This window comes from Doryrhamphus excisus, chromosome 12 (genome assembly GCF_030265055.1).
Source record: "Doryrhamphus excisus isolate RoL2022-K1 chromosome 12, RoL_Dexc_1.0, whole genome shotgun sequence".
NCBI classification, from domain to species: Eukaryota; Metazoa; Chordata; class Actinopteri; order Syngnathiformes; family Syngnathidae; genus Doryrhamphus; species Doryrhamphus excisus.
The window spans coordinates 1,845,001-1,870,225 of NC_080477.1; the positions used below are offsets into that span (position 1 = coordinate 1,845,001).

General features: G+C 43.3%; 1 protein-coding gene across 1 annotated transcript in view; it reads right to left on the reverse strand.

Annotated features, from left to right (window-relative positions):
* wtip (WT1 interacting protein) overlaps nucleotides 1–25,225 on the reverse strand; it is a 35,878-nt gene that overhangs the window by 7,565 nt on the left and 3,088 nt on the right. The window contains exons 2-3 of the mRNA XM_058089563.1: nucleotides 15,677–15,778; nucleotides 3,725–3,792 (exon numbers count right to left, since the gene is read on the reverse strand). Coding sequence (XP_057945546.1) covers nucleotides 3,725–3,792; nucleotides 15,677–15,778 — 170 coding nt within the window. The remainder of the gene's footprint in view (nucleotides 1–3,724; nucleotides 3,793–15,676; nucleotides 15,779–25,225) is intronic.

Here is a 25,225-nt window from a genome sequence, read left to right on the forward strand (position 1 = left end):
AACACCGTAAGTGTCACTAACGTCAAAACTAGCACCTTTTTGGATTGTTATGGAGTCACTGATTACTGTGTTTTGCGTAAATTCAAGCACGGTGGTGGTCATGTCGCCATATGGGGCTGCATGAGTGCTGCCAACACCGTAAGTGTCACTAACGTCAAAACTAGCACCTTTTTGGATTGTTATGGAGTCACTGATAACTGTGTTTTGCTTAAATTCAAGCACGGTGGTGGTCATGTCGCCGTGTGGGGCTGCATGAGTGCTGCCAAAACCGAAGGTGTCACTAACGACAAAACTAGCACCTTTTTGGATTGTTATGGAGTCACTGATAACTGTGTCTTGCTTACAGTCAAGCACGGTGGTGGTCATGTCACCGTATGGGGCTGCATGAGTGCTGCCAACACCGTAAGTGTCACTAACGTCAAAACTAGCACCTTTTTGGATTGTTATGGAGTCACTGATAACTGTGTCATGCTTACAGTCAAGCACGGTGGTGGTCATGTCACCGTATGGGGCTGCATGAGTGCTGCCAACACCGTAAGTGTCACTAACGTCAAAACTAGCACATTTTTGGATTGTTATGGAGTCACTGATAACTGTGTCATGCTTACAGTCAAGCACGGTGGTGGTCATGTCGCCGTATGGGGCTGCATGAGTGCTGCCAACACTGTAAGTGTCACTAAGGACAAAACTAGCACTTTCTTGGTTGGATTGTTATGGAGTCACTGATAACTGTGTCTTGCTTACAGTCAAGCACGGTGGTGGTCATGTCACCGTATGGGGCTGCATGAGTGCTGCCAACACTGTAAGTGTCACTAAGGACAAAACTAGCACTTTCTTGGTTGGATTGTTATGGAGTCACTGATAACTGTGTCTTGCTTACAGTCAAGCACGGTGGTGGTCATGTCACCGTATGGGGCTGCATGAGTGCTGCCAACACCGTAAGTGTCACTAACGTCAAAACTAGCACCTTTTTGGATTGTTATGGAGTCACTGATAACTGTGTTTTGCTTAAATTCAAGCACGGTGGTGGTCATGTCGCCGTATGGGGCTGCATGAGTGCTGCCAAAACCGAAGGTGTCACTAACGACAAAACTAGCACCTTTTTGGATTGTTATGGAGTCACTGATAACTGTGTCTTGCTTACAGTCAAGCACGGTGGTGGTCATGTCGCCGTATGGGGCTGCATGAGTGCTGCCAACACTGTAAGTGTCACTAAGGACGAAACTAGCACTTTCTTGGTTGGATTGTTATGGAGTCACTGATAACTGTGTCTTGCTTACAGTCAAGCACGGTGGTGGTGATGTCGCCGTATGGGGCTGCATGAGTGCTGCCAACACCGTAAGTGTCACTAACGTCAAAACTAGCACCTTTTTGGATTGTTATGGAGTCACTGATAACTGTGTCATGCTTACAGTCAAGCATGGTGGTGGTCATGTCGCCGTATGGGGCTGCATGAGTGCTTCCAACACTGTAAGTGTCACTAACGTCAAAACTAGCACCTTTTTGGATTGTTATGGAGTCACTGATAACTGTGTCATGCTTACAGTCAAGCATGGTGGTGGTCATGTCGCCGTATGGGGCTGCATGAGTGCTGCCAACACCGTAAGTGTCACTAACGTCAAAACTAGCACCTTTTTCGATTGTTATGGAGTCACTGATAACTGTGTTTTGCGTAAATTCAAGCACGGTGGTGGTCATGTCACCGTATGGGGCTGCATGAGTGCTGCCAACACCGTAAGTGTCACTAACGTCAAAACTAGCACCTTTTTGGATTGTTATGGAGTCACTGATAACTGTGTCTTGCTTACAGTCAAGCACGGTGGTGGTCATGTCACCGTATGGGGCTGCATGAGTGCTGCCAACACTGTAAGTGTCACTAAGGACAAAACTAGCACTTTCTTGGTTGGATTGTTATGGAGTCACTGATAACTGTGTCTTGCTTACAGTCAAGCACGGTGGTGGTCATGTCACCGTATGGGGCTGCATGAGTGCTGCCAACACCGTAAGTGTCACTAACGTCAAAACTAGCACCTTTTTGGATTGTTATGGAGTCACTGATTACTGTGTTTTGCGTAAATTCAAGCACGGTGGTGGTCATGTCGCCATATGGGGCTGCATGAGTGCTGCCAACACCGTAAGTGTCACTAACGTCAAAACTAGCACCTTTTTGGATTGTTATGGAGTCACTGATAACTGTGTTTTGCTTAAATTCAAGCACGGTGGTGGTCATGTCGCCGTGTGGGGCTGCATGAGTGCTGCCAAAACCGAAGGTGTCACTAACGACAAAACTAGCACCTTTTTGGATTGTTATGGAGTCACTGATAACTGTGTCTTGCTTACAGTCAAGCACGGTGGTGGTCATGTCACCGTATGGGGCTGCATGAGTGCTGCCAACACCGTAAGTGTCACTAACGTCAAAACTAGCACCTTTTTGGATTGTTATGGAGTCACTGATAACTGTGTCATGCTTACAGTCAAGCATGGTGGTGGTCATGTCGCCGTATGGGGCTGCATGAGTGCTGCCAACACCGTAAGTGTCACTAACGTCAAAACTAGCACCTTTTTCGATTGTTATGGAGTCACTGATAACTGTGTTTTGCTTAAATTCAAGCACGGTGGTGGTCATGTCGCCGTATGGGGCTGCATGAGTGCTGCCAACACTGTAAGCGTCACTAAGGACAAAACTAGCACTTTCTTGGTTGGATTGTTATGGAGTCACTGATAACTGTGTCTTGCTTACAGTCAAGCACGGTGGTGGTGATGTCGCCGTATGGGGCTGCATGAGTGCTGCCAACACCGTAAGTGTCACTAACGTCAAAACTAGCACCTTTTTGGATTGTTATGGAGTCACTGATAACTGTGTCATGCTTACAGTCAAGCATGGTGGTGGTCATGTCGCCGTATGGGGCTGCATGAGTGCTGCCAACACTGTAAGTGTCACTAAGGACAAAACTAGCACTTTCTTGGTTGGATTGTTATGGAGTCACTGATAACTGTGTCTTGCTTACAGTCAAGCACGGTGGTGGTCATGTCACCGTATGGGGCTGCATGAGTGCTGCCAACACCGTAAGTGTCACTAACGTCAAAACTAGCACCTTTTTGGATTGTTATGGAGTCACTGATTACTGTGTTTTGCGTAAATTCAAGCACGGTGGTGGTCATGTCGCCATATGGGGCTGCATGAGTGCTGCCAACACCGTAAGTGTCACTAACGTCAAAACTAGCACCTTTTTGGATTGTTATGGAGTCACTGATAACTGTGTTTTGCTTAAATTCAAGCACGGTGGTGGTCATGTCGCCGTGTGGGGCTGCATGAGTGCTGCCAAAACCGAAGGTGTCACTAACGACAAAACTAGCACCTTTTTGGATTGTTATGGAGTCACTGATAACTGTGTCATGCTTACAGTCAAGCATGGTGGTGGTGATGTCGCCGTATGGGGCTGCATGAGTGCTGCCAACACCGTAAGTGTCACTAACGTCAAAACTAGCACCTTTTTGGATTGTTATGGAGTCACTGATAACTGTGTCTTGCTTACAGTCAAGCATGGTGGTGGTGATGTCGCCGTATGGGGCTGCATGAGTGCTGCCAACACCGTAGGTGTCACCAACGATAAAACTAGCACTTTTAAGTAATGTTGCCCCAGAAAAAAATCACTCAAAGTGTCATAAAATGAGTGTGTAAAACATCAGCGGCCATGGAGCAAACCATTACGCAGTCACACACCAGAAAGTCCTCCTCGCAGTAGACTTTGCCGTTGACGTTGTAGAAGGCTTTCCCTCTCAGTCGTCTCCCTAAAAACAAAACAAAACAAAAAAGTTAAAAATAGATTGCAGGGAATGTTTGGGGAAAATTAAACAGATCCATGTTTTTGCCATTTGTGGATAATGGCTCTCACTGTAGTGTGCTGGAGTCCCAACGCTTTATAAATGGCTTTATAACTTCTTCCAAACTGATAGATCTGAATGAATCTCAGTTATATTTGAAAGGAGGGGGACATCATCTTGTATCCCTGCTTATTTTCATTGATGCTGCCGTGGCAACGCTCGCATATCGGTTTTAATCTGTCCGACTAAAAGTGGCAGCGGCGGCAGCAAATCGGCGCCGCAGAGCAGATGGTCGGCCGAAATCAGTCGACATTGTGCCTCAATTTAATTAATCCGAGCACTGATCTCAACAGGAATCCACTCACGGGACATCCACGATCGATACAGCAGACAGCTCCGCACCCTGATAACACCCCCCCCCCCCCAAAAAAAACACACCCTCTCCTCTTCCTTCTCCTTTCCGTGCATTGTGAGCAGTTCAAAAACACGCCAATGATAATAATAATAATAATAATCATCATCAGAATAAACAAGAGACAGGAAGTCCTTCCATGGCACATAGTAGCACTTTCTTCAACATTTGTTTGACTCAGAAACGTATTTTTGTAGTAATTTTAGACATGAAACGACATACTCTAGCGCTTAAAAGTTTGGGATCATTTGCAAATTTAATAATAATAATAATAATAATAATAATAATAATAATAATAATAATAATACATTTTATTTGTATAGCGCTTTTCAAAATACTCAGACGCTTTAGATAGAGATAGAGATAGAGAGATAGATAGATAGAGATAGATAGAGATAGATAGATAGATAGAGATAGATAGAGATAGATAGATAGATAGATAGATAGAGATAGATAGATAGATAGAGATAGATAGATAGATAGAGATAGATAGATAGATAGATAGATAGATAGATAGATAGATAGATAGATAGATAGATAGATAGATAGATAGATAGATAGATAGATAGATAGATAGATAGATAGATAGATAGAGAGATAGAGAGATAGAGAGATAGAGAGATAGATAGAGATAGATAGAGAGCTAGAGAGAGAGAGAGAGAGAGAGATAGAGATAGAGAGATAGAGAGAGATAGAGAGAGATAGAGAGAGATAGATAGAAAGATAGAGAGATAGATAGAAAGATAGAAAGATAGAAAGATAGAAAGATAGAGAGATAGAGAGATAGAAAGATAGAGAGATAGAGAGATAGAGAGATAGATAGATAGATAGAGCGAGAGAGCGAGAGAGATAGACAGATAGACAGATAGACAGATGGATAGATGGATAGATGGATAGATGGATAGATGGATAGATGGATAGATAGATAGAAAACACGGGGGCATGCAGGGTTTAAGAAAATAAGATACTATGTAAAATAATAAATAATAAATAAAATAAAATAAAATAAAATAAAATAAAATAAAATAAAATAAAATAAAATAAAATAAAATAAAATAAAATAAAATAAAATAAAATAAAATAAAATAAAATAAAATAAAATAAAATAAAATAAAATAGGCCTACTATCAACAACTGTCAGTCCTCTGCATCAATCTCCTGGTATGGCTGCTAATCCAACTTCATCATTTTATAAGGCTAATAGATGATTAGAAAAGCCATCTAAAAATCTAAACTAAAACTAAAAACTCTTACCATGCTGTTAACTACTCCCTTCAGAGAGCAGCACAAACTGGTCTAACAAGGACAGAAAAACGACGCCTCACAGGCCGTCACCTGGCAGCTGTACTAAGTAGTACCCGTCAAACACCAGTGTCAGTATCAACAGTGAAGCGCCCACTTCAGGATGCTGGACTTCATAGCAGGACTGCCAAGAAAAAAAAAACCAAAATTTCCAAGTGATCCCAAACTTTTGAGCGGTAGCGTATATAAAAAAACACGTGTATTTTAGTCATGTTTTATACTCCTCGTAATATCACTGATTTGACTAGAATGACAATAAAGCTTTAGTACATGTGCAAATGGTTCATACCATGCTTTTATTTAGCTGAAGCTTACTTTGCACTGAACAGGAAGTCACGGTGCGGATGCTTTAATGCTGTTTAGATGACAGCGGGTATCATTGATATTGTTGCTTCCCACTGCGTAGCAATAACGAGATTAACAATACTTCAACACGTGTCGGCAGAAATTTACCCATTTTTCACAGAAATGACCCATTCTCTAATTTTATGTCAACAGCAACTTAAGCCTTATGCATTATTTTAGTTGTTTGAAGATGAACTATATCAGCAAGTTGAAGTATTTGTCATTTTACAAATAAGGAGTTAGTATGTTCTCTGTAGGCGGCAGTATGAATTATCCTTACTGGCCTTTTTTGCAGTACATTTAGCCAGTGAAGATTGCTTTTATAGTTATTAGCCCATATTTCCACACAATAAGTAAGATATGGTAGAAGCAGAGAGCAATAAAGAGTGTGGAGTGATTTCTGATTGAGAACAAATTTTGCTTTGTTCGATATTGAAATATTGAAATTTCTGTCCACCTTATGTTGTATATTTGTAATATGAGGTTGTAATGGAGATGAATAAATTTGATAAATAAGGTGAAAAACACGACTAAAATTTAGAAACAACTCATAGCAAAACACAAAGGCTTAATTAACCAAAATCTAGCAGCATGAATTTGATCAAAAAAGATAATTCCGCAACAATCTGGCTTATGCGGAACTCCGCCCCCCCCCCCCCCCCCCCCGGGTGATGACTTCACCCGAGCCTGGTGGACGCCGCACACGGCTCTAATAAATCTGCTGGATTAGTAGTCAGATTTAATTGTTGTCCCGGGCCACAGTTTTATGGGTGTCCCCGCATGGGAAGAAACGAAAGACACGGCACCCCCCCCTGCCCCCTTCCCCATTCCCTGTCCTATCGTCCTCTCATTTAACAGTGAAATTTATGCAATCGCTATATTTCACACACAAACGCCGTGTCACAAGTGCTGGGAGATGGTCATACATTAAGGCACCGCCTAAATGGCCCCAGCGGCCGAGGAATGCCGCGCACACAATAGGTGGGACTTTTAAGACTTGGGGACTGGGGAGCAATTAGCATTTTCGCTCGCGCCCGGCAAAGAGGCCGTGCGAAGAAGCCACACTTGTTAAGAGACGGCGTTCCTCAACAAAGCCTCGCTTCGGAGAGAGGGCCAACCTTTGCGAGAACAGTGAGATTATAGAGGGGAGTGCGCGGGGGTTGCGAGGTGTCAGCGCAGGCTCGTCTGTGGCCCCTGCTTGGAGGTTTGGGGGTCTGGGAGGTGAAACACAAAGGCCCCGGCGTTGATGACTGCGCGGTGCGCTGCTAGGGGAGCGGGCCGACTGAGCAAACGGGGACATTCCTTCTGCCTGAGGTCACTAGCTGGTCCCATTCAACACCCCCGCCGGTACCTCTCCAACACTTGCCCTCGCCCAGGACAGGAAGGGGGAGCCCAGAGTTCCCCGCCTCAGTCTCCTCCAGGCCTTTTGTTGAGGACGTGCCCTCTTTTGGAATGAGAAAAAACTAGCACAAAATTTGGGTTGTTTTATTTTTGGTATTATTATTATTATTATTATTATTATTATTGTCAGTTGGCCACACAAATGGAGCATGGAATTGTATTGAAATGTATTGTGACGGTCCAGGGCTGCATGAGTGCTGCCAACACCGGAGGTGTCACCAACAACAAAACTAGCACCTTTTTCGATTGTTATGGAGTCACTGATAACTGTGGTTTGGTTAAAATCAAGCACGGTGGTGGTCGTGTCGCCGTATGGGGCTGCATGAGTGCTGCCAACACCTGAGGTGTCACTGACAACAAAACTAGCACCTTTTTCAATTGTTATGGAGTCACTGATAACTGTGGTTTGGTTAAAATCAAGCACGGTGGTGGTCATGTCATCGTATGGCGCTGCATGAGTGCTGCTAACACCGGAGGTGTCACTAACGACAAAACTAGCACCTTTTTGGATTGTTGTGGAGTCACTGATAATTGTGTTTTGCTGACAGTCATGTCGCCGTATGGGGCTGCATGAGTGCTGCCAACACCGGAGGTGTCACTAACAACAAAACTAGCACCTTTTTGGATTGTTATGGAGTCACTGATAACTGTGTCTTGCTTAGAGTCAACCACGATGGTGGTCATGTTGCCGTATGGGGCTGCATGAGTGCTGCCAACACTGGAGGTGTCACTAACGACAAAACTAGCACATTTTTGGATTGTTATGGAGTCACTGATAACTGTGTCCTGCTTAAAGTCAAGCACGGTGGTGGTCATGTCACTGTATGAGGCTGCATGAGTGCTGCCAACACCGGAAGTGTCACCAACGACAAAACTAGCACCTTTTTGGATTGTTATGGAGTCACTGATAACTGTGTCCTGCTTAAAGTCAAGCACGGTGGTGGTCATGTCACCGTATGGGGCTGCATGAGTGCTGCCAACACCTGAGGTGTCACAGACAACAAAACTAGCACCTTTTTAGATTGTTATGGAGTCACTAATAACTGTGTCTTGCTTACGGTCAAGCATGGTGGTGGTCATGTTACCGTATGGGAATGCATGAGTGCTGCCAACACCGTAAGTGTCCCTAACGACAAAACTAGCACCTTTTTCGATTGTTATGGAGTCACTGATAACTGTGTCGTGATTAAAGTCAAGCACGGTGGTGGTCATGTCGCCGTATGGGGCTGCATGAGTGCTGCCAACACCAGATGTGTGCATGAGTGCTGTGGTTCACTGAGGGGAAACGTGCGCATGATCCATTCTCCATAAGAAGACTCTACTCCAGCCACTCCTCACCAGTTGGGACCACTAGCTGCCGTCCAGCCCTTGAGGGACACAGGAGGAAATGGCAAACAAACCACATTCCAACGCCGTCTTATCCCAAGTTCCAATCAAAGGATAATCAAGACAAATGAGGAAAAGATGCTAGCGAGTCGGTCGGTCTGGACACTGGGTTTGAACCAGTGGCGACATGCAACGCTTTCACTGGAATGACGTTCAAGACCCAAAATGGTTTCACAGTCAACATTCCAGGAAAACAGTGCTTCCCAACCTTCGTTTTTTTTTAAACAGGATATAAACTCCACTTCGCCCTTCAACGTTCACCCCCCCCACCCCCCAACTGGGATCACACTTGTAAAGACACCAGGTCACAATTTCTAAACACAATATTTCCTTTAGTTGTTCCTAAAGACATAACAGGAACAAAGTACAGAGAGCACAATGTTTCCTGTCATTCCAAGATTCCCACTGCCTGGAAGGCTGGAAGGTATAACTGTCTTCTACTTTTAGATGGTTATTTTTAAATTGGGAATGACTCATCATATTAATGACTGACAATTTGCTTCACACGAGAAAAAAAAAAACATTGCAAGGAAAACATGAAGCTTCAGAGCGCATTGAAGTGTCCTTCAGACCAAATGATGGCAGGCCAAAACAAACCTTGAACAAACGCTCATTCAAGGCAGCTTCATTGGACGGGCGGATAAGCATCACAGCCTCACAGCAAAAAGGTCCACGGTTTGATTCTGACTCAGGGAATCACTGTCCACGTATGATTGGATGGCAGTTCCAATTGTACTGTCGATGGGGGCGCTCCTTTTCTTTTTTTTGGGGGGGGGGCTGCATGAGTGCTGCCAACACCGGCGGTGTCACTAACGACAAAACTAGCACCTTTTTTGATTGTTATGGAGTCACTGATAACTGTGTCTTGCTTACAGTCAAGCACGGTGGTGGTCATGTCGCCGTATGGGGCTGCATGAGTGCTGCCAACACCGGAGGTGTCACTAACGGCAAAACTAGCACCTTTTTTGATTGTTATGAAGTCACTGATAACTGTGTCTTGCTTACGGTCAAGCACGGTGGTGGTCTTGTCACCGTATGGGGCTGCATGAGTGCTGCCAACACCGGAGGTGTCACTAACGACAAAACTAGCACCTTTTTCAATTGTTATGGATTCACTGATAACTGTGTCTTGCTTAAAGACAAGCATGGTGGTGGTCATGTCGCCATATGGGGCTGCATGAGTGCTGCCAACACCGGCGGTGTCACTAACGACAAAATTAGCACCTTTTTGGTTTGTTATGGAGTCACTGATAACTGTGTCTTGTTTACGGTCAAGCACTGTGGTGGTCATGTCACCATATGGGGCTGCATGAGTGCTGCCAACACCAGAGGTGTCACTGACAACAAAACTAGCACCTTTTGGATTGTTATGGAGTCACTGATAACTGTGTCTTGCTTAAAGTTAAGTATGGTGGTGGTCATGTCACCATATGGGACTGCATGAGTGCTGCCAACAACGGAGGTGTCACTAACGACAAAACTAGCACCTTTTTCGATTGTTATGGAGTCACTGATAACTGTGTCTTGCTTACAGCAAAGCACGGTGGTGGTCATGTCACCATATGGGGCCGCATGAGTGCTGCCAACACTGGACGTGTCACTAACACCAAAACTAGCACCTTTTTGGATTGTTATGGAGTCACTGATAACTGTGTCTTGCTTACAGTAAAGCACGGTGGTGGTCATGTCACCATATGGGGCCGCATGAGTGCTGCCAACACTGGAGGTGTCACTAACACCAAAACTAGCACCTTTTTGGATTGTTATGGAGTCACTGATAACTGTGTTTTGCTTAAGGTCAAGCATGGTGGTGGTCATGTCACCGTATGGGGCTGCATGAGTGCTGCCAACACCGGAGGTGTCACTAACGACAAAACTAGCACCTTTTTGGATTGTTTTGGAGTCACTGATAACTGTGTCTTGCTTACGGTCAAGCACGGTGGTGGTGATGTCACCCTATGGGGCTGCATGAGTGCTGCCAACACCATTTTCTTTTCTTTTTTTCTGTGATCACATTTACCCACGGAGGACATAGCATCGGGAACAACTTCAAAGAAATGTATCTTTTCACAAAAAAACAGTTTTTCTCCCTTTTCTACTGTAGTCGGGAGCTGATATTTCCCTGAAACTTACCTATGTTCTACTGCTGATTACTAAAGAGCAGAGAAAGATAGAAACAAAGTTTTTTTTCTGATGAAAGACATGAGTCTAACCTTTCTTTTGGTAGGTTCCGTGTTCATATAGCCATAGAACATAATATTGTGTGCGCCTTGAAAGATCAGTCTTTTGAAAAATGGCTGGGAGAATCGAACCTTCAAGTTAAGCAATGACCACCGTATATCCACCTATATCAATTCTGCGCTTATAAAGGTTGCATTTACTTTCATGATCTTTGCTCGGGAGCTTGCGTAATCTGTCGGAGCCACATTTCCAGTTGTGCGCAGGTGTCCTGGGTGCTCCCAGGGGACCCGACCGCCCGATTAAGGTTCCTCCGTGGAAGGTTGGTTGAAGTGGAGGAGGGTCGTTTGCATTCTTGTCCGTTTCATGAAAAAGGGTGCAACCATGGGAGTAAAAGCCAAAGAGGACGGCTCAATTATGCACGGTTAAACAAAGCCCAAAGCTACCGGCGTTGGGCCCCTACTTCGGGGCCCAACATCATCAACATCAACAACAACAACGCCAAAAACAAATACTGCACAGAACATACGAACGCAGCTTCTTATAAATCACTAGCTTGTGTTATGACAAGAGCAGGAACTCTTGAAACGTCACAGCTCGGAACCCTAAAAAGAAAAACATTCCCATTGAACGGAGGGGGTCAAACGATCCATCACTGTAGTTTACATGAACCATAAACCATCTCGAGTGACGGGACGGGCAAACAACCAGCACCCAATGTGACTTGTTCGCTAATGGCCGACATGATTTTCCCAACTAAACGCAACAATAATTCTCTTAGCGGCTGTTTGGTTTGTGTCAAATGGCAATAAAAGTTCCTTAAAGCTGTTTTATGACGCCATCCCCCCACCAAGCAAAATAGCCCGGGAATATAAACAGAGGAAATGCGATTCGGAGGCCAGGTAGTAAAAAGGTTGCATATAAACTCAGGCAGGGGTGTCCAAAAGCTTTTCTAGCGAGGACCATGAACTGAAAAATGGAAAGCAACACATGTAGGTATGCTAGGATGTTTGATTTATTTCTAAGCTTTATGATGCGGGTAATGCAGGTTTTATAAATTTGACAAATATTACAGCTTTCTTCTTAAATAATCTTCGGGAATATTCTTTTCATAATATAATACCAATAATAATTTCACTTTACTCCCACTTTTTTCCCCCCAATTAATTACAAAAAATTAGTTTGTTTGTTTTTTATTTATTTATTTATTTTTTATTTTTTTATTATTTTTAATAATTTTTATTTTATATATTTTATTACATAATAATACATTATTATTACATAATATTACATTATTACGTAATATTACATTATTAATAATGTAATATTACATTATTTATTATATACAATATTATATCATTAATAGTACATTACATAAAATAATGACTTTTTTCTCTTAATATTTTGACTTTATTCTTGTAAAATTACTGCAGATTTTTTCAATGTTTGCTTTTTTTTACATGTTCTTATTAAATTCTATACATATATATACGTATATATACGTATATATATATATATATATATATATATATATATATATATATATATATATATAATTTAAAAATATATCGAACCGTATCGTAGTAAGTATACGTATAAGTATATATACGTATAAGTGTATATATATATTTTTTTTTGTTGTTTTTTTTTTAAGTATAGAATCGTACTTTTACCATAACCCCCTACTTCAGGGGTGTCCAAAGTGTGGCCCGGGTGCCGTTTATAATTATTAATTTATATTACACACATGCATATATATATAATTCATCATACAATTAATTATAATTAATTATTCATTATTATAATTAATTTTACATATACGTACATTATACATTATAATTAATTTTTACATATATATACAAATATATATATACATCCATATATATATATATACATACATACATACATACATATATATACATACATACATACATACATATATATACATACATACATACATATATACAAAAGTATGGTTCGGTAAATACGCGTATGGAGTGTTACATATGTTTTGTAGCATATTCCTCTCCTACTGTACTGAAAATTAACCGAACCTTGACCTTAAACCGAGGCGCATACCAAACGGTAATTACAGTGTACGGTTACAACCCTAATGTAAACACAAGAACACACTAAAAGGATCAGGTACCTGGACTCTACTTGGTTCAAATCCCACAAACCCCGCAACTGGAAACCGGCCCCTCTTTCTTCTTCGGACACAATAAAACAGGAAAGTATGCGTGTTCGGTTTCCGTGTGAATTTATAGGCAGGTCTTCCAGAGCCGGGAGGGCCGCGGGGCGGATCAGTATCCGTGTGGAGTGCACGTATGAATGGGAGCAACCTGGATGAAAAGGCTCTTTCCCGACATCTTCCTCTTGTTTCCCCTGGAAATGGGAGAGGTGGGTGGCGGAGTCGGGTGACAGGAACCACCCAAACACACACACACTTTCTAGACTCTGGACACACACTGTACTTGAACTCAATTCATTATTGAGTCGGATTATTTTGCCTGGGCTGCACGGCGGACGAGTGGTTAACATGCAGACCTCACAGCTAGGAGACCAGGGTTCAATTCCACCCTCGGCCATCTCTGTGTGGAGTTTGCAAGACACAGTTATCAATGACTCCATAACGATCGAAAAAGGTGCTAGTTTTGTCGTTGGTGACACCTCCGGTGTTTGTTGGCAGCACTCATGCAGCCCCATACGGCGACATGACCACCACTGTGCTTGACTGTAAGCAAGACACAGTTATCAGTGACTCCATAACAATCTAAAAAGGTGCGAGTTTTGTTGTTAGTGACACCTCGAGTGTTGGCAGCACTCATGCAGCCCCATACGGCGACATGACCACCACCGCGCTTGACTGTAAGCAAGACACCGTTATCAGTGACTCCATAACAATCGAAAAAGGTGCTAGTTTTGTTGTTGGTGACACCTCGAGTGTTGGCAGCACTCATGCAGCCCCATACGGCGACATGACCACCACCGCGCTTGACTGTAAGCAAGACACCGTTATCAGTGACTCCATAACAATCGAAAAAGGTGCTAGTTTTGTTGTTGGTGACACCTCGAGTGTTGGCAGCACTCATGCAGCCCCATACGGCGACATGACCACCACCGTGCTTGACTTTAAGCAAAACACAGTTATCAGTGACTCCATAACAATCTAAAAAGGTGCGAGTTTTGTTGTTAGTGACACCTCGAGTGTTGGCAGCACTCATGCAGCCCCATAAGGTGACATGACCACCACCGTGCTTGACTGTAAGCAAAACACAGTTATCAGTGACTCCATAACAATCTAAAAAGGTGCTAGTTTTGTTGTTGGTGACACCTCGAGTGTTGGCAGCACTCATGCAGCCCCATACGGCGACATGACCACCACCGTGCTTGACTTTAAGCAAAACACAGTTATCAGTGACTCCATAACAATCTAAAAAGGTGCTAGTTTTGTCATTAGTGACACCTCCAGTGTTGGGAGCACTCATGCAGCCCCATACGGTGACATGACCACCACCGCGCTTGACTGTAAGCAAAACACAGTTATCAGTGACTCCATAACAATCGAAAAAGGTGCTAGTTTTGTCGTTGGTGACACCTCGAGTGTTGGCAGCACTCATGCAGCCCCATACAGTGACATGACCACCACTGTGCTTGACTGTAAGCAAGACACAGTTATCAGTGACTCCATAACAATCTAAAAAGGTGCGAGTTTTGTTGTTAGTGACACCTCGAGTGTTGGCAGCACTCATGCAACCCCATACGACGACATGACCACCACCGTGCTTGACTGTAAGCAAAACACAGTTATCAGTGACTCCATAACAATTGGAAAAGGTGCTAGTTTTGTTGTTGGTGACACCTCCAGTGTTGGCAGCACTCATGCAGCCCCATAAGGTGACATGACCACCACCGTGCTTGACTGTAAGCAAAACACAGTTATCAGTGACTCCATAGCAATCGAAAAAGGTGCTAGTTTTGTCGTTAGTGATACCTCCGGTGTTGGCAGCACTCATGCAGCCCCATACGGCGACATGACCACCACCGTGCTTGACTTTAAGCAAAACACAGTTATCAGTGACTCCATAACAATCTAAAAAGGTGCGAGTTTTGTTGTTAGTGACACCTCGAGTGTTGGCAGCACTCATGCAACCCCATACGACGACATGACCACCACCGTGTTTGACTGTAAGTAAAACACAGTTATCAGTGACTCCATAACAATTGGAAAAGGTGCTAGTTTTGTTGTTGGTGACACCTCCAGTGTTGGCAGCACTCATGCAGCCCCATAAGGTGACATGACCACCACCGTGCTTGACTGTAAGCAAAACACAGTTATCAGTGACTCCATAACAATCTAAAAAGGTGCTAGTTTTGTCATTAGTGACACCTCCAGTGTTGGGAGCACTCATGCAGCCCCATACGGTGACATGACCACCACCGCGCTTGACTTTAAGCAAAACGGTGCATTAATCAATTTTTAATTAATAAATTTTAAATTTGTTGTATTTTTCGAAAAAGTTGCAATTTGTAATTTTTATTTATTTTTCTGATTTTTTTTTTTTTTATCAACAAAAACACAGCTAACATTACTCTCTTTTAAGAGTTTATTATTCTGATATTATTCAGTTCATAATTCTTAGATTGTTCCATCCAGACTGATTAGATGCTCCAATACTGTGTATTTTAAATATGCCTTAGGGTGTGTATCAGGATGATCCATGCGTCACTATGGCAACTGCAGATACGGATGCGTTTGAGCCACACTGGTGGTAAGCAGGCCAGTTTGTTTTGACTCTATTATTATTTTTTCATAATCTGACTCACCGCAGGAGCAGCAGGTGAAGCAGTTGGTGTGATACAGGTTCCCCATGGCCTGGCAGGCTTGGCTCGCTCCGTAAACGCCTTTGCCGCATTTGACGCAGATACCTAGTCAAAGACACACACACAAAACAAACAGTTGCACATAACTTACAGGCATAATATATTCATAGTTAGGGCAAATCAAACCTGTTTATGACTTTCTAAAGACAATCATTACCATTATTAGAGCCCTGTGAACATGAAATAACACCCCTATAGTCACCTTTACCTTGCTATTATTCTTTTATTTACAAAGAGACAGAAATGGGTTCCAACATTAGCAAGTAAACAAGCGATCTAGTTTGTCGCCAATTTATTTACTGTATTGTAAACTATAAAAAGGGTTTAAAAAGTGGAAAAAGAAGCCAAATATGTACCAGTTCCACACCGAATGGGAGGAGAACTTCTTTTCACTCTACCATGGCTGACGCCATGCAGTTAGATCTATTAGCATGTCTCGAAGAGATAGCTAGATAGCTACGTTATTGATCTTTAACATTAGCATTTTTTCTTATGTTAGCATTTTTACTATTTTGAAATGTACATATAAAGCTAAAGAGGCAGTTTTCATGTTCAAGGTTAATATGCTAACTATTAGCATGGGAGTATGTTAACATTTGCGCGTTAGCACTGTAGCTATTTTTTCAGGTATTATCTTACATTAACGCTTAGCGCTAGCATGCTAGATGTTAACATGCTAAAAAATATGTTTTGTGTGTGTTTGTTTATTTATTCCTTCATAGAAAGCATAGACCAACAACAACACACCACGGTGACCTTGTAAGACGAGATAAAAACAACAATGGGATGTAGCGGTAGCAGTCTGACCAGTTCCCAACAAGACGACCTAGCCTGGGGTCACATTCCTCAAGAAGAGCAGGGTCAGTCCGGGGTCACGGCGTCGACAGGACACACGAAGACACCCTCCGACAGTCCAACGGTCAGTCCATTAGCCTACAGGGCTGTACTGACTGCGCCCTATCGACTCGACTGCCTAGCAACAAGCGGCCGTGCTAGCATGTGATGTGACCAGGAAAACAAATCCATTACCGCCCCCGTTAACTCGTCCAGCTAACGGGGTTGTGATATAAAATGCACAGAAAGAGTCAGCAGGATTATTATCATTTACAACTTAAAACTCATATCACATGACCATTTAATTTTGGTGCTAATTTTGTCGTTAGTGACACCTCGAGTGTTGGCAACACTCATGCAGCCCCATACAGCGACATGACCACCACGGTGCTTGACTGTAAGCAAGACACAGTTATCAGTGACTCCATAACAATCAAAAAAGGTGCTGGTTTTGTCGTTAGTGACACCTCTGTTGTTGGCAGCACTCATGCAGCCCCATACAGTGACATGACCATCACTGTGCTTGACTTTAAGCAAAACAGTTATCAGTGACTCCATAACAATTGAAAAAGGTGCTAGTTTTGTTGTTGGTGACACCTCCGTTGTTGGCAGCACTCATGCAGCCCCATACGGTGACATGACCACCACCATGCTTGAATTTAAGCAAAACACAGTTATCAGTGACTCCATAACAATCGAAAAAGGTGCTAGTTTTGTCATTACTGACACCCCAGGTGTTGGCAGCACTCATGCAGCCCCATACGGTGACATGACCACCACCATGCTTGAATTTAAGCAAAACACAGTTATCAGTGACTCCATAACAATCGAAAAAGGTGCTAGTTTTGTCATTACTGACACCCCAGGTGTTGGCAGCACTCATGCAGCCCCATATGGTGACATGACCACCACCGTGCTTGACCGTAAGCAAGACACAGTTATCAGTGACTCCATAACTATTGAAAAAGGTGTTAGTTTTGTTGTTGGCGACACCTCCGTTGTTGGCAGCACTCATGCAGCCCCATACGGTGACATGACCACCACTGTGCTTGAATTTAAGCAAAACACAGTTATGAGTGACTCCATAACAATCCAAAAAGGTGCTACTTTTGTTGTTACTGACACCTCCGTTGTTGGCAGCACTCATGCAGCCCCATACGGCGACATGATCACCACCACGCTTGACTGTAAGCAAGACACAGTTATCAGTGACTCCATAACAATCGAAAAAGGTGCTAGTTTTGTCATTACTGACACCCCAGGTGTTGGCAGCACTCATGCAGCCCCATACGGCGACATGACCACCACGGTGCTTGACTGTAAGCAAGACACAGTTATCAGTGACTCCATAACAATCAAAAAAGGTGCTGGTTTTGTCGTTAGTGACACCTCTGTTGTTGGCAGCACTCATGCAGCCCCATACAGTGACATGACCATCACTGTGCTTGACTTTAAGCAAAACAGTTATCAGTGACTCCATAACAATTGAAAAAGGTGCTAGTTTTGTTGTTGGTGACACCTCCGTTGTTGGCAGCACTCATGCAGCCCCATACGGTGACATGACCACCACCATGCTTGAATTTAAGCAAAACACAGTTATCAGTGACTCCATAACAATCGAAAAAGGTGCTAGTTTTGTCATTACTGACACCCCAGGTGTTGGCAGCACTCATGCAGCCCCATATGGTGACATGACCACCACCGTGCTTGACCGTAAGCAAGACACAGTTATCAGTGACTCCATAACAATTGAAAAAGGTGTTAGTTTTGTTGTTGGCGACACCTCCGTTGTTGGCAGCACTCATGCAGCCCCATACGGTGACATGACCACCACTGTGCTTGAATTTAAGCAAAACACAGTTATGAGTGACTCCATAACAATCCAAAAAGGTGCTACTTTTGTTGTTACTGACACCTCCGTTGTTGGCAGCACTCATGCAGCCCCATACGGTGACATGACCACCACCGCGCTTGACCGTAAGCAAGACACAGTTATCAGAGACTCCATAACAATCGAAAAAGGTGCTAATTTTGTCGTTAGTGACACCTCTGTTGTTGGCAGCACTCGTGCAGCCCCATACGGTGACATAACCACCACCATGCTTGAAGTTAAGCAAAACAGTTATCAGTGACTCCATAACAATCCAAAAAGGTGCGAGTTTTGTCGTTAGTGACACCTCCATTGTTGGCAGCACTCGTGCAGACCAACATGGTGACATGACCACCACCGTGCTTGACTTTAAACAAAACACAGTTATCAGTGGCTCCATAACAATCCAAAAAAGTGCTAGTTTTGTCGTTAGTGACACCTCACGTGTTGGCAGCACTCATGCAGCCCCATACGGTGACATGACAACCACCGTGCTTGACTGGAGGCAAGACACAGTTATCAGTGACTGGATAACAATCGAAAAAGGTGCTAGTTTTGTCGTTAGTGACACCTCCAGTCTTGGCAGCACTCATGCAGCCCCATACGGTGACATGACCACCACCGTGCTTGAATTTAAGCAAAACACAGTTATCAGTGACTCCATAACAATCCAAAAAGGTGCTAGTTTTGTCGTTACTGACACCTCTGGTGTTGGCAGCACTCATGCAGCCCCATACGGTGACATGACCACCACCGCGCTTGACCGTAAGCAAGACACAGTTATCAGAGACTCCATAACAATCGAAAAAGGTGCTAATTTTGTCGTTAGTGACACCTCTGTTGTTGGCAGCACTCGTGCAGCCCCATACGGTGACATGACCACCACCATGCTTGAATTTAAGCAAAAAAGTTATCAGTGACTCCATAACAATCCAAAAAGGTGCGAGTTTTGTCGTTGGTGACACCTCTGGTGTTGGCAGCACTCATGCAGCCCCATACGGTGACATGACCACCACCGTGCTTGACTGTAAGCAAGACACTGTTATCAGTGACTCCATAACAATCGAAAAAGGTGCTAATTTTGTCGTCAGTGACACCTCTGGTGTTGGCAGCACTCATGCAGCCCCATACGGTGACATGACCACCACCGTGCTTGACTTTAAACAAAACACAGTTATCAGTGACTCCATAACAATTGAAAAAGGTGCTAGTTTTGTCATTACTGACACCCCAGGCGTTGGCAGCACTCATGCAGCCCCATACGGTGACATGTAGTAGCTTTCTTCCTCTGTCTAAATCCAGTTGTAATCACAGTGTCCACCCTTTCCAATCACTGATTACTTCCTCCCATTGTATTCCCCTTCCTCGCTATCTATACACTATGCTACTATTGTCGCCTTGGACAGTGTTTCCTGTTTTTGCACAGAAGTTGAACACAGCGAGTCCTCACTGTCTTGTTAAACACGAACCATCAGCTGTGACGTCATGTTTGTCCTTTGGGAACTTTGTCATTTCACACCAATTCAAATGTAGCCGACATTTGTTGCGACATGAATGAGTGAATGAATGAAATGACGCTGGAGTCGAAGTCCAATCTTCAAACTCTCATTTGGTAACAGAATAGTTGTGTGGTAAAGAAGTCACCATAATGTCTAACTGCCATGGAACTCAGACCTCCTGCGGTTGGTTCATATGAACACCCAGTTCTCTTGTCATTGGTTCCAGACCAAACTATTATTATTATATATATTAAACAGAATATTATTAATGATATTAATAGGCTGCACGGTGGACTAGTGGTTAGCGTGCAGGCCTCACAGCGAGGAGACCCGAGTTCAATTCCACCCTCTGTGGGTTTTCTCCGGGTACTCCGGTTTCCTCCCACATTCCAAAAACATGCTAGGTTAATTAGCGACTCCAAATTGTCCATAGGTATGAATGTGAGTGTGAATGGTTGTTTGTCTATATGTGCCCTGTGATTGGCTGGCCACCAGTCCAGGGTGTACCCCGCCTCTCGCATCAAGATAGCTGAGATAGGCTCCAGCACCCCCACAAACCTTGTGAGGATAAGCGGTAGAAAATGAATGAATGAATGAATAATAATAATAATAATAATAATAACAAAAAAGGGCAGCACGGCGGTCGAGTGGTTAGCGCGCAGACCTCACAGCTAGGAGACCAGGGTTCAATCCCACCCTCGGCCATCTCTGTGTGGAGTTTGCATGTTCTCCCTGTGCATGCGTGGGTTTTCTCCGGGTATTCCGGTTTCCTCCCACATTCCAAAAACATGCTAGGTTAATTAGCGACTCCAAATTGTCCATAGGTATGAATGTGAGTGTGAATGGTTGTTTGTCCATATGTGCCCTGTGATTGGCTGGCCACCAGTCCAGGGTGCACCCCGCCTCTCTCGCCTGAAGACAACTGGAATAGGCTCCAGCACCCCAGCGACATTCCAAAAACATGCTAGGTTAATTAGCGACTCCAAATTGTCCATAGGTATGAATGTGAGTGTGAATGGTTGTTTGTCTAAAAATGAATGAATGAATGAATAATCTTTAACTACAAGAAAAACAAAAAAAATATCGCCTTGTTAACAGTATCGTGATACGTATCGTATCGCCAGATTCTTGCCAATACACACGCCTAGTGAGAACAGTGTTCAAAAAACTGCATGTCCAATCCCTTTTAACTTTTAACTCTGGCGATGTTTTGCATTCGCCAGAGTTAAAAATAAAACGGCAACGACAGCATCAATAAAAGATGCCCAGTGATTACCATTCAGGTCAGGTGATCAGACTTGACCCCCCCCCTTCCCCTCCTTATAAGGCTCTGTCTGGCCCGCCTTCCGCTAAGGATCTGGTAGCGCCCGACTCCCCACTGGCTGGTTAATGAAGGGCTTTACACCATGGGGGCTCGGGGGGTAAGCTAAGGGGACGTACGGGTTGGGATGACGGCGTGCTTCAATTGCAGTCTTGCATGGACGCGCCAGCTGTTGATTTACAGCTTCTTCACCGCCATCACAACAACAAACCGACGCTAAAGAGCCGGACGCTGGCAGCCGCTACGACCAAACAATCCGTTTCTTCACTGTCGCTACGGAAACGGATATGTCTCTGTTGGGCTTTTTCCGATTGCATTCAGCCGACCTTTCCTGGGAAGGCGATTTAGAGACCTCAATGAAGCGTGTAAACAAGATGCAACCCTATTGGTACCCTTACGCTGGTTGGTACCCAAGTAGTTTCCCATATCCAGGCAATTCCCAGGAAGTACCCAGGGAACCCTTGTGGTAGCGTGCAGAACACCTCCTCCACATAGCCTAAACCCTAACAGTTTAGGAAATACGTAAAGTGTAGAACACGGAAATGCAAAAATACAACAAAAAGGAATAATTACCGAGAAAAAGCTGATCCATACATCCATTTTCTATGCCGCTTATCCTCACGAGGATTGCGCAGATGCTGGAGCCTATCCCAGCTGTCCTTGGGCGAGGGAGGCGGGGTACACCCTGGACTGGTGGCCAGCCAATCACAGGGCACATATAGACAAACAACCATTCACACTCACATTCATACCTATGGACAATTTGGAGTGGCTAATTAACCTAGCATGTTTTTGGAATGTGGGAGGAAACCGGAGTACCCGGAGAAAACCCACACATGCACGGGGAGAACATGCACACTCCACACACAGATGGCCGAGGACGGAATTGAACTCGGGTTTCCTAGCTGTGAGGTCTGCGCGCTAACCACTTTACACCGTGCAGCCCTTTTTGTTACTATTATTATTATTATTATTATTATTCATTCATTTTCTACCCGCTTATCCTCACGAGGGTTACAGGGGAATGCTGGAGCCTATCCCAGCTGTCTTCAGGCAAGAGAGGCGGGGTACACCCTGGACTGGTGGCCAGCCAATCACAGGGCACATATAGACAAACAACCATTCACACTCACATTCATACCTATGGACAATTTGGAGTGGCTAATTAACCTAGCATGTTTTTGGAATGTGGGAGGAAACCGGAGTACCCGGAGAAAACGGGGAGAACATGCAAACTCCACACAGAGATGGCCGAGGGTGGGATTGAACTCAGGTCTCCTAGCTGTGAGGTCTGCGCAACCACTTGACCGCCGTGCAGCCCCGTTGTTGTTGTTATTATTATTATTATTATTATTATTATTATTATTGCTGTGAATCTTCCCGTGTGGAAAGCCAACACGGCAAAAAGCGTGAAGGGAACGGCTTGAATATTAAAGCATGTAAGATGAGGGGTGGGCAAGCTGCGGTTCGCGTGCCACATCTGGCCCGCGAAGTGACTCCTTTGGGCCCGTCGTTCCTTTTTGAATTTTTTTTTTAACAAGGAACACACACGCACGGGGAGAACATGCAAACTCCACACAGAGTTGCCCAAGCGGAGAATCGAACCAAGGTCTTCCCGATCTACTAACTGAGTGGCCAACATGCTAACCAGTTGGCCGAACTGTTTAATTAAATTAAATAATTACAAAATGAAATTAAATAATTTAAATTAAATTAAATTTAAACTATTTAATTTAAATATGTAATGTAATAATATTATAATGTAAATTTTACATATTTTTAAGAAAAATCAACAAAAATATAAGCCATTCAGAAGATGCATGATGATATGTAGTATTCTACACTGGTCACTAGGTGTCAGTTATGTGACATTGTGGAGACAATAGCAACCGCAGGACATACTGTAGAGGAGTGTAAATTTGGCTATAGGGGTGTTATTTCAAGTCTAGAGGGCTCTAATAATTTCATCATATTTAGAAGGCAATAAACAAAATACAAAAATATTCCATTCACAAATCAGAAAACGTTGTTCACAGAAAACCACTTATCATGGAACTTCTGTAAGTTAGATTATGACATCATCTAGACCCCCCCCCCCTTTACAATCACAAATACATTACAGTCCTGTTGAAAATGCAGAAGTCTATTTGATACCATTCACAGATTTTGGACAACAGAAACACCCAAACGGAGCGGTTTTGCTTCAAAATACATCCCCAAAAGGTTGCCATGTCGCATAAAAAATATGCCCCTCAAGCCAAACCATATGTTAGACATCTGAAAATCCTGTGAGACATCAGCTCAATGTTTAGCAGCAATGGCACAAAGGGAAATGGTGATGATTACTACGCTGTCAAACCACTAATTATATATTAAGTATATTGTATAAACAACCACTGAAAGCATAATGGCTAAACTAGCACGGAAATAACCAGACAAGCTTGGCAACAAAACGGTTTCCTATTCCCTTCAAGGATTGGTGACTCTGTCTATGTGAAGAATGGAGAGTGGTTCTTTAAATATGAGAATACTACTGACAGATTCTGCCGAGGGAATACTATAATCATCTTTATTATGCATGTGTCTGCGGTTTATTTGTTCACAGAACGCACATCTGTCTCAACAAAACTGTTTCCTATTCCCTTCAAGGATTGGCGACTCAGTCTCTGTGAAGAATGGACAGTGGTTCTTTAAATATGAGAACACTACTGACAGATTCTGCCGAGGGAATACTATAATCATCTTTATTATGCGTGTGTCTGTGGTCTATTTGTTCACAGAACGCACATCTGTCTCCTTTTTTTTTCCCCAAGCACTGCGCCCCGCGCTGAGGAGGTGTTCAAGCGCAGTGCGTATTTCTAAGTCAGAACTGGAAATGTGGTCAGTTTTTGTACTTTTTCCTTATTTGTCTGATCTTTAGGAACGGATAAATGATGAAAAGCAACAAAACTATTTCCTATTTCCTTTAAGGATTGGCGACTCGGTCTCTGTGAAGAATGGACAGTGGTTCTTTAAATATGAGGATACTATTGACAGATTCTGCCGAGGGAATCCTATAATCATCTTTATTATGTGTGTTTCTGCGGTTTATTTGTTCACAGAACGCACATCTGTCTCCATACGCCCTTTTTTTTCCCAAGCACTGCGCCCCGCGCTGAGGAGGGGTTCAAGCGCACTGCGTATTTATGAGTCAGAACTTTGATAAAATTCAAGAACGGAGTTGCAGCAAAGTACGAAGGGAGCGTCTGTTAGAACAGGACTGTAATTTAAAGGTTCCTAGTTAACACGGGTACATGTAATACTGATAGAATTCTCTATAAAATGTGTTTTTGGAAATATTATTGGATGTCGGAAGGTGTTGATTTGATTTTCATGGTTTCTGAAGGGGAAAATGTGTTCAGTGTTTGTACTTTTCCTTATTTGTCTGACCTTTAGGAACAAATAAATTATGAAAAGCAACAAAACTGTTTCCTATTCCCTTCAAGGATTGGCGACTCAGTCTCTGTGAAGAATGGACAGTGGTTCTTTAAATATGAGGATATTATTGACAGATTCTGCCGAGGGAATCCTATAATCATCTTTATTATGCGTGTGTCTGCGGTCTATTTGTTCATAGAACACACACAGAACAGCTCTGTATCTATCGCCTTCCTCCATTTTTTTTCCAAGCACTGCGCTGAGGTGGTGTTCAAGCGCACTGCGTATTTCTGAGTCAGAACTTTAATAAAATTCAAGAACGGAGTTGCAGCAAAGTACGATGGGAACATCTGTTAGAACAGGACTAAATGTTCCTAGTTAACACGGGTTCCAGAGGGAACGGATTAAGGGTAACACGTTACCTGCTATCAATCAATCAATCAAGATAATGTTAAATGTTTATTTATCCATTTCATTTGGTGGCAATTTCTGCATGTAATACTGTTAGAATTCTCTATAAAATGTGCTTTTTGGAAATATTATTATTTATA